The 9,115-nt window shown below is 34.4% G+C and overlaps 2 protein-coding genes across 2 annotated transcripts; one reads left to right on the top strand and one right to left on the bottom strand.

Annotated features, from left to right (window-relative positions):
• Window positions 1–1,228: 1,228 nt before the first annotated feature.
• Window positions 1,229–3,239, top strand: LOC143568723 (pentatricopeptide repeat-containing protein At4g21190-like). The gene is made up of 2 exons (XM_077054801.1): window positions 1,229–1,308; window positions 2,174–3,239. The coding sequence occupies exon 2, from the start codon at window positions 2,201–2,203 to the stop codon at window positions 3,008–3,010; it is 810 nt and encodes a 269-aa protein (XP_076910916.1). The 5' UTR covers window positions 1,229–1,308; window positions 2,174–2,200; the 3' UTR covers window positions 3,011–3,239.
• A 1,222-nt stretch (window positions 3,240–4,461) lies between these two features.
• On the bottom strand, window positions 4,462–7,296 carry LOC143568722 (zinc finger CCCH domain-containing protein 46-like). The gene is made up of 6 exons (XM_077054799.1): window positions 6,664–7,296; window positions 5,899–6,078; window positions 5,750–5,805; window positions 5,536–5,679; window positions 4,630–4,722; window positions 4,462–4,534 (listed from the first exon to the last, which is right to left on the bottom strand). The coding sequence occupies exons 1-6, from the start codon at window positions 7,239–7,241 to the stop codon at window positions 4,527–4,529; spliced, it is 1,059 nt and encodes a 352-aa protein (XP_076910914.1). The 5' UTR covers window positions 7,242–7,296; the 3' UTR covers window positions 4,462–4,526.
• Window positions 7,297–9,115: the final 1,819 nt, after the last annotated feature.

Below are 9,115 nucleotides of genomic sequence, written 5' to 3'. Positions count from 1 at the left end.
ATCGAGCGATATCGTGCATTATTTATTTCTTTTTCACTTTAAAATTTTCAATAACAAACAAGTTTAAAGGTTGTAAATTATATATTTTATAAATAAATTAGTAGTGTTTAGATAAACGTGTAATAGATTGTAAATTTTTATTAAAAGTAAGTATTAACTGAGATAAAATGATCATGTAAACAAACTTTTAGTATTCTAAAAACTTGAAGTGAACAAATAAAACTATAAAATTGACGAAATAGGAAAATTTAAAGGGGTTAAAAAAATTTAAAGCTTACATTTATGTGGTTTGTCTATATAGGGAGGGGATCATGAGAGAACTCCATTTTATAGAGAGAACTAGAGAACTAATAATTAAGTATTTTTAATTTAATTAAAAAAAATATTTTTTAATTTTTTTTCCACCCTTCTTATATGTTGTTATTTTTGACCACAAAAAAATATAAAAATGAAAAAATAAAATAAAAACAATATTAAAAAAAAATTAACGTCGTAATGCATATATGCAATACATCGACTTTTTTTATAATGCATATGTGCAATAGTGTGCATTTTGATATTTGAAATAGTGTTGAATAGCATATATATAGTTGTTTGTATTGTATATTTGCAATAGTGTTATATTATACAAAAAAATTAAAAAAATCGATATAGTGTATATGTGCATTAGTGTTGTATACATATATGCAATAATGTGTTTTACATACAATTATTAGTGTCATATTTGCATATATTCAATAGTGTGTATTAGATAATGTATTTGTGTTGTATTATATGCAATAAAACACTATTTTATATATATAAAATACACATTAATGCACATACGCATCACATCGACGGGTTTTTTTTAGAAACAATATCATCTTATTAGGAGGAAAGAAAAAAAATCATAAAATAATTTTTAAAAAATAGTTAAAAATAATTCTTTACTAATTCTCTAGTTCTCTATTTAAAAGGAGTTCTTTAGATCCCACCCCTGTCTATATATTTATATATTTGTTCATATATAATTATATATAAAATGAATTAAAAATATTCGAGCCGAACCGCAGACCTTTGCTCGTTGCTTGGCTCGTTTGCAAACCGAACCAAGCAGAGCGGCTCGTTTACAATCGAGCAAAGAAACGAGCAAGCATTTTCCAAGCAACTTCCAAACGAGCGGCGAGCGAGTTCGAGCCACGAGCGGTTTGGACAGCTCTGACCACAGCTGCAATAAGCCCATAGTCCAGTTAGATGGTTGGCCCATTCTTAATATCTGTTTGTTCTTGTTCCGCCGCCTCGTAACCGATCGTATCATCTGAACAAATTGTAAGTCCTCCTTTCAATTTAATTCACGGGTGTAAATTCTTATTAAACATGACACTGTGGATTATCGGATTTTGATTTAATTTTCTGTAGAATACACAGAAACCTAGAAGAAACAATAATGATGATTTGAGCTTAGCTATATTGTTAACAATTACTGATTCAGGCTGTGTTAAGTGTGGTCATATCACTCATATGTTTGTTGTTTCATTATTACTATTAAATTGTTATAAATGTTTAAATTAAGTGGCCTAAATGCACAGATTTCAAACTTCCATTTCGTTCGGCTTGTAAACGAAACGAACGTCAGTATCAACCGTTACAACGGGAAGTTCTCAACCATTCGTTCATTTATGTTCGTGTGTGTTTATGTTTGTTTGTTTGTTTGTTTATGTTCATTTTTGGATGAAACGTTGGAAATGTTTTATATTTGTTCATATATGTTCGTTTATGTTTTTGAACTGTTTGTTTAGATTTTAAATTAACAAACATAAAAACACACAAACATGTTCATTTTTAAACGAACGAACATGAACACAAATATTTGTTCGATTAAGTGCTTGCGTCTGTTTTCGTGTCCGTTTAAACTTAACGAACGAACACGAAGTTGCCCTTGTTCGTGTTTGTTTACAGTCTACATTTAGGACATTCGTTTCATGTCGAATATGGAGGAAATGTGTAGGGAAAAAAGGTTGTCAAATAGTAATCAAGTTTCCTAATTATTTCCTTTAGGTCACAGTTTAAACAATTATGTTGGAACAAGATTGAAACTTTTTTGGTATAATTATGTTTTTTCTTATTAATTCTATATGGTTCTGAATTTAAACAAGCGTACCCATTGTAACACACCAATTTACTAAATTTTCAGGGTATAGGAGCCACATTATTTGTACCAATGTCTCGGTTTAAACCAATTGTTATTTTAATCAAACCGAGGAGTCAACTCGTAACATCCCGAGTACCAATCTCTAGATACACTCAAAACGCGACACCATATTATCTACACACCTCTACTTGTAAAAACCAAATTCATGACCACTTCAGCAAACAAACCACAAGTCAAGAAGACACTGAAGGTACACAAAAAGTCAAAAACGCAGCCAACATGTCGAAAAAAGTCAAAGTCAACGATCTTATAACCACTCTAGTTGACCTTGACAACACTAAAGAGTCAGTATACAGTACACTTGATGCGTGGATTGCAGAGGAAAAAGAGTTCCCAATCGGTCGGGTCAAAACCACATTGATTACACTTGAACGAAAACACCAATGGCATAAAGTTGTTCAGGTTATTAAGTGGATGTTAAGCAAAGGGCAGGGTGTGACAGTTGGAACCTATGGGCAGTTAATACGCGCGTTAGATATGGATAACCGAGTCGAAGAAGCAAATAAGCTATGGGTTAAGAAACTAAGTAAAGATGTGCAGTCAGTGCCTTGGAAAGTATGTGATATTATGATATGTGTATATTATAGAAATGAAATGTGGGAAAATGTTGTGAAGCTTTTTAAAGATCTTGAATTACGTGGTCGGAAGCCTCCGGATCGGTTTGTTGTACAAAAGGTGGTTGAGTCGTACGAGAGGCTCAGTTTGGTTGAAGAGAAGGATCACGTTTTGGAGAAATACACGAGTTTATTTGCCAAGACGCGAGGTAGATATGGAAGGGCGCCGGGTAAAGAAGTATCAAAGTCAAAGATTTCGGGGTAGACCAGTGACTAGCTTGCTTGATGATGAGAAACTTACTAATATGGATTCTTTAAGGAGATGGAATAGTATTTAGATGTAGAAGGTGATGTTCATCATCAAAATGAAAACCAAGATGTATTTAAATTCTGTGGGGCTTTTGGAATGGTTTTGGTCTTAGTTTTATGGTTTAGGAGAATACAAAGGTGTAACAAATTTTGTAGTTTTAAAATGATTTCAACTTTTGTTATGATTTTGTTTAGTTTATTAAGTGAGTGTTTCAAATGAATTGTGTTCAGCATCTACAATATGAAGATGAAGTAAAATGTCAAAGAAAAAGAAGGTGAACATATGAAGATGAAGTAAAATGTCAAAGAAAAAGAAGGCTTCACGCTATGCGATTGGGCTTACAGGTGTACAAGATACCCGGTTCCGGACCTGACCCTGCATTCCTGAACCAGAATTGTAGGACCCGGAATCAGTTCCATCTCTACCTGATCAAAACCCATACCCGAACTGGCAAAACCGATAAAAAAAACGGCCAAGCCGGTCAAAATTCGGTCTAAAACTCGAGATTACCCAGAATCGGTTATTAAAAACCCGGGTTGTGCACCTCTAAATGTTGTAGATGGCTGCTCCATCGCTAAATGTTGCTGAGTTTCATTTGAACACGACATTTAGCAACACCCATTAAACAAATCATTTTGAATCATTTGAACACGGCGTTTTTAATTAGATAACTCAAAGATGAAATCAACACACCCCTTTGTTTAAATGTAACAAATCAACACTAAACTTGTAAACTATACTCATATCATGTCATATATTACCACCCCCAAAACTGCATAAGCCCCTAATTATAAAGGTGTGCACTGACTTTCGGTTTTTATAAGCCCCTAAATATGTTTTAAGTTTTAGAAACCGTTTGATTTTGGTTTTCCGGTTTACATATGGGATCGGTGCGGCTATCAGGTGGAATGAATTTTACATTTGGACTTTAAATTATGTTAGGCTAAATAATGACATAAAATAATGAATGTGAACCCAAAACATATGGCCCAAGTACATATGACCCAAGTATTATTAACTACTTACCAAGGAATTTAGGCCGAAAACCTTGACAAATAGTGAGTTTGGAACAAAATCTATATGTAAAATATTATTATAAACAAGTCCATTGTGGTTTGGTTCTGCAGTTCGGTTTTGGTGTGCATTTTGTTCAGTTTCAATGCAAAGAGGTTCAGTTTTTGAACAGAGCATAACCGAAATCAAACAGTAAGTTTTGTAACAACCATCATATCATCCAAAAAAACATTACTAAACAGTCAAAGGCTGTTTCCAGTTTCTACATTCACAAAAGGAGAAGACTTCACCCTTTTCAAATCTATAATAATCTAACACAATATGTACATCCACCATTCATATCAATTTTTACCACCCAAAAAGGAGAAAAGGACAAACTGATTAATAGTATATGTAACTAGTATTTTGATGACAAGAATCTTTTTTAAAACATCTTCCTCTTGGTCTTTCTAATTCTTCAACTTTCTGCACCAAATCAAAGTAAACTCTAAAAATCAAAACTGCTATTAGCATAATAATAATAATTATTTACATGTATTAAATGCAGAACCAATAACTACCATTACTGCTGTTGATCTCCCTATCATCATCATTCACTTCTTGAAGCACTTTTGAATCATAGCCCTCTAGGGTGTCATTGCCATTAATTTCTTCTGTAATAAAACATCAAATATCATTTACCACTTTTCACTCGTTTACTTATCAACTTGGTTTTAAAACAAACCTTATGAATGAGATGTGCACAATCCCTCACAGGTGAAATGCGTATAAAAAAACAACTAAAAAATAGAGAGAGAAATGTAAGGATATAGATGAGCCGAGCCGAGTACAGCCGCTCTTGACTCATGAGCTACTCGAGATCGGTTAGCTAAAAAGTCAATTCGAGCGGAGCTTAAACGAGCTCAAACCAGAACCTTGAACTTTGATTCATCCTCATTTATTAAACGACCCCAAGCTAGAGCTTCACATATCGAGCTCAAGCCAGCTAGCAAGCCTAAAAGAGTCTTTTTGTTATATAACTTTTTTATATTAAAAATTAAATATGTACTTATATAATAATTATTATATATAAAATTATGATAAAAATAATTAAGTGATATATATTCTGTTATATATAAAAATCGAGAATTATAAATATATACATAAAAATATATCAATAAATAATTAAAATTTGAATAATGAATAAGCCAGACGAGCTCGAGCTTAAAAAACTCGTCACAAGCAGAGCTTAAGCTTTAGACATATAGCTATAAATGAGCCAAGCTCGAGCTCTCTCATGTTAAACAAACCGAGCTCGGGCCTAGACAGAGTTAAGCTCGGCTCTGCTCGTCCTGTCTTGACTCATCTCGTTTAAACTCCTGGAAAAATGGGTCAAACAGATTGGGGCATCCAAACTTATATACGTATCGAACGTTCAACGAATCGTCCGTGAACTGTTCGTTTATTTAATAAGGAATATCGTTTACCTCCATAAACATTTAAATTATGATGCTCGTTTGTTAACTGCATGTTCATCAACTTTCTTTCCTGAAAATCAATCGCTTGTTGGAACTCATCCTGATTCTCTAAAGTTCTTCTCAACATCATACCATGATTAAACATTCTTGCACCTATATATTCATAAACTATTAGCAACCAAAGACTGTAAACATAATAAGAAAAAACCAAAGGTCTGCTCACCATATGGTATATGATCAAATGGCTCAAGTTGATGCTGATGCTGATGCTGATGCTTCCTACAAACACAAATTATAAATGTTAAATAAAAATCAACAAATTAAAAAACACAATAAAATAAAAACAATATGCAATAAACAAGCATGTAGTACTTGATTGGAATTGTTCCTTTCTCTTTATACGGTTTAACAAGAACACGCGAGTCGCAAATGAAATGAGGGTTTCCTTTAGCCAAAACTGATTTAACTGTTTCGGGATAAACAAATGCAACAAACCCAAACATCCGCTTCTGTTGATACGGGATCCTCACATCTTCAACCAGTCCAAACATACTTGTATACAAAAAAAATAAAAAAAATTAATCCTTTAGTTCATCAACTACAAACATACCCAGTATAATCTAACTCGTTACATCGTAGAGGTCTGGTGTACTGCGCACCAGTCAGTTTTGGGCTCATATCGAACCAAAAATCAAGTTTTTGAAAAACCAAAAAAAAAAAAAAATGAATTTAGGCCTAAAACTTTGGGTCTGAATCCTTTTGTTAATTAATAATAAATTGATGATTATACATTAGGCTAAAATTTGTAACACAGTTTATTAAACTCTTATAGATTACTTTAACTCAAAATGAAAAATCCATAAATTCAGTTTGGTTTGGTTTGGTTCGGTTTTTAGTTACATGCACTACCGAATTGAACCAAAAACCAAAGATTCAGTTTTCGAAAGCCCAAAATAGTGAATTTGGGCCTAAAACTTTGGGACTGAATACTGTAACCTGTTAATTAATTTGCAGGTACCACACTATTCATTAAAGTCATATACATTATTTCAAATTCAAAACAAAAACCCATGAATTTGGTTAGGTTCGGGTCAGTTTTAGTTACATGCAAAACCGAAACTAAATGAAAACATATACCCGAAGTAATTCGTCACATCATCTCCTGTAAAAGTACTATCAGCAGGAAACGTCAAGTAAATCTGTCGAGAACTCGAACCCGCACTCGGTCTCGAATTCCCGAACCCCATTTCCGTAAACCGACCCAGTCCCCGCTGCTGCATTGCTTTAATTCGCAAGAAATCTTGAAACCCATCAACTGAAGAACCACCCAAACACATTGCATCTTCAAAACCCTTACAGCCATTATCACCAAACCCTAGATCAAAGTGCATGCAAGACCACGGCGAATGAGGGGAAAGTGTGTTATGGGTGGTGTGATGAAAACCCTTGTTCGGGATTACGAGTTTTGGGGGTGTTTGGTGAAGAAATGGGGATGGAGACAATGGTGCAGATGAGGTGTTCGACGAAATGTCTAAGAAGGATTTGGCTTGTTGGATGACGGAAAGAAGGAGGGTTTCGGGGCCGAAAGCTAGGCGGATCATGTCGTTTTGGCTTTGGTCTTGGATGAGGACATAACCCATGATTTTGGAAGCGTTTTGTGGGTCGATGTTCTTGATTCGGGACATTACGAGTTCAGTTGCTTCGATGGTGTCCATGGCGGACTGAGAAAGAAAGGTTTGATTTTGAAGAGAGAGAAGAAAGTGGGGGAAGAAGGAGAGACGAGGATTATTTTTTAATATTTTTTGTATTCAAATGTCACTTTAGCTTTTCAACTGCTATTGTATTATTTTACCTATTTTTGTTTTTACTTTATTTTCTAATTAGTTTTTAATTATTTTATTCCCATGACATTTCCATGAGGTATTAGATTAAAAAAAGAATTTTTAGATAATCAAACTCTTAATTATTTAAGAAGTGATTCCAACTTAAAAGTTAAATTGGGTGGGTGGGTGAGTGGGTTTTAAATTGGGGGTAAAACATTTCATAGTCATTTTGGGATTTTATATTGTTTTACCTAAATATTTAAACAAATTTAATAATAAGTAGTGGTGTTCCTCGCGCGTTGCGGTAGGAAACTCGGCAACGGACGCAAACATTAAAACACCAATATACAAATATATTTGGATAAAAATCTACTAAGGATAATGTATCCAAATTTGTAACGTGAGGTCTAGTGCTAAAACAATAACAATGAATATATGAACGAAATTGAGATGAACACAGTGATTTGTTGCGAGGAAAAACCCTTTGATCTTGTTCAGATCAAAAGAAAAAAACTGTTGGGTCAAGAGTTTGACCCAAATGAGAAGATTTGACTTAAATGAAGAATATGGAAGATTGGAATCTTCTCAACCTCCTCAGTATCTGCTAAGTATTGAATCCGAGCACACATTGGGTTCCGAGCAAGCTTTTACTTAGCCGAGTACGAGATTTTGCCTCCCGGGCAAGGTTTACTTCAATTAGTCTTCTTAAGTGAATATCCGGGTAAGGTATGCTAATCAGTGCATTTCCGAGTAAGTATCACTGATTTGGTATCTCCGAGCAAGGTTCACTTTGTCAAGCAGGTTTGTTCTTCAAGACCAAGTATTTTACTCTTCCGAGTAAGGTTTGTGTTGGTGTATGATGTCAGTAGTTCAGTATCTAGTGTCTGTAATCGTGTTAGTTTGATTTGTATTGATGTTTTAATTAACTTGTCTCACAAGTTCGCCTAATACAAGCGAACTTGTGGACAAGTGAAGTTATCAACAACTTCGCCTAGCCTGTTAGACGAAGTTGTCGATAACTATATATGTTTGGCTACGGCTTATTTTGTAAACGGTGGTTCAGTACGTGAAATTGTGATTTGGCTATCACGTGTTAAAGGAGTTGCAATACAACGTGTCTATTGAGTATTGTAACGTGTCTTTGTACTTGGGTTTAACGTATATCGCGTCTAACACTCGTATCGTCTTACGTAGGGATTCCGCACCTACGTAATACGAGATATTTCCGTGTAGATCCGGCTGGGAACCTACAATTGGTATCAGAGCATTTGCTCGTGTTTGTGTGGTTCGGGATTATCACACGAGTGTAGAAATCGTTCCGTTCAACTATTCGCGGAACGAGTTTACGTTGAAATACCGAGTTTTTGTGTCCTACTCATCTCCCACTATCAAATATAACCCATTACACCTTCGCATACCTCGCAATACGTCAAATTAAAACCTGCAAAAACCGTTTGTTCATCAGGCGAAGTTGCCGCTACTGTTTGTAGGGTTTAGGCGAAGATATAAGTTTAAGCGAAGTTATCTTTAACTTCGCCTATCTCACAAGTTCGCTTTAATTAAGCGAAGTTATCATTAAGCGAAGTTAACATCAGGCGAAGTTAAGAAGTAAGCGAAGTTAAGGTTTTTAGCGAAGTTGAGTATAAGTGAAGTTAAACTTAAGCGAAGTTAATCATAACTTCGCCTACTGGGTACTGTTCAGAATAATAAAATATTATTTTTGAGTTTCTTTGTGTTTTCGAGTCATATTTCTTTCAAAGATGACT

This window comes from Bidens hawaiensis, unplaced genomic scaffold (assembly GCF_021521415.1).
Source record: "Bidens hawaiensis isolate Kalapana, Puna unplaced genomic scaffold, B.hawaiensis_p1.1 tig00024116_1, whole genome shotgun sequence".
NCBI classification, from domain to species: domain Eukaryota; kingdom Viridiplantae; phylum Streptophyta; class Magnoliopsida; order Asterales; family Asteraceae; genus Bidens; species Bidens hawaiensis.
This window is presented reverse-complemented; position numbering and strand designations above follow the sequence as displayed.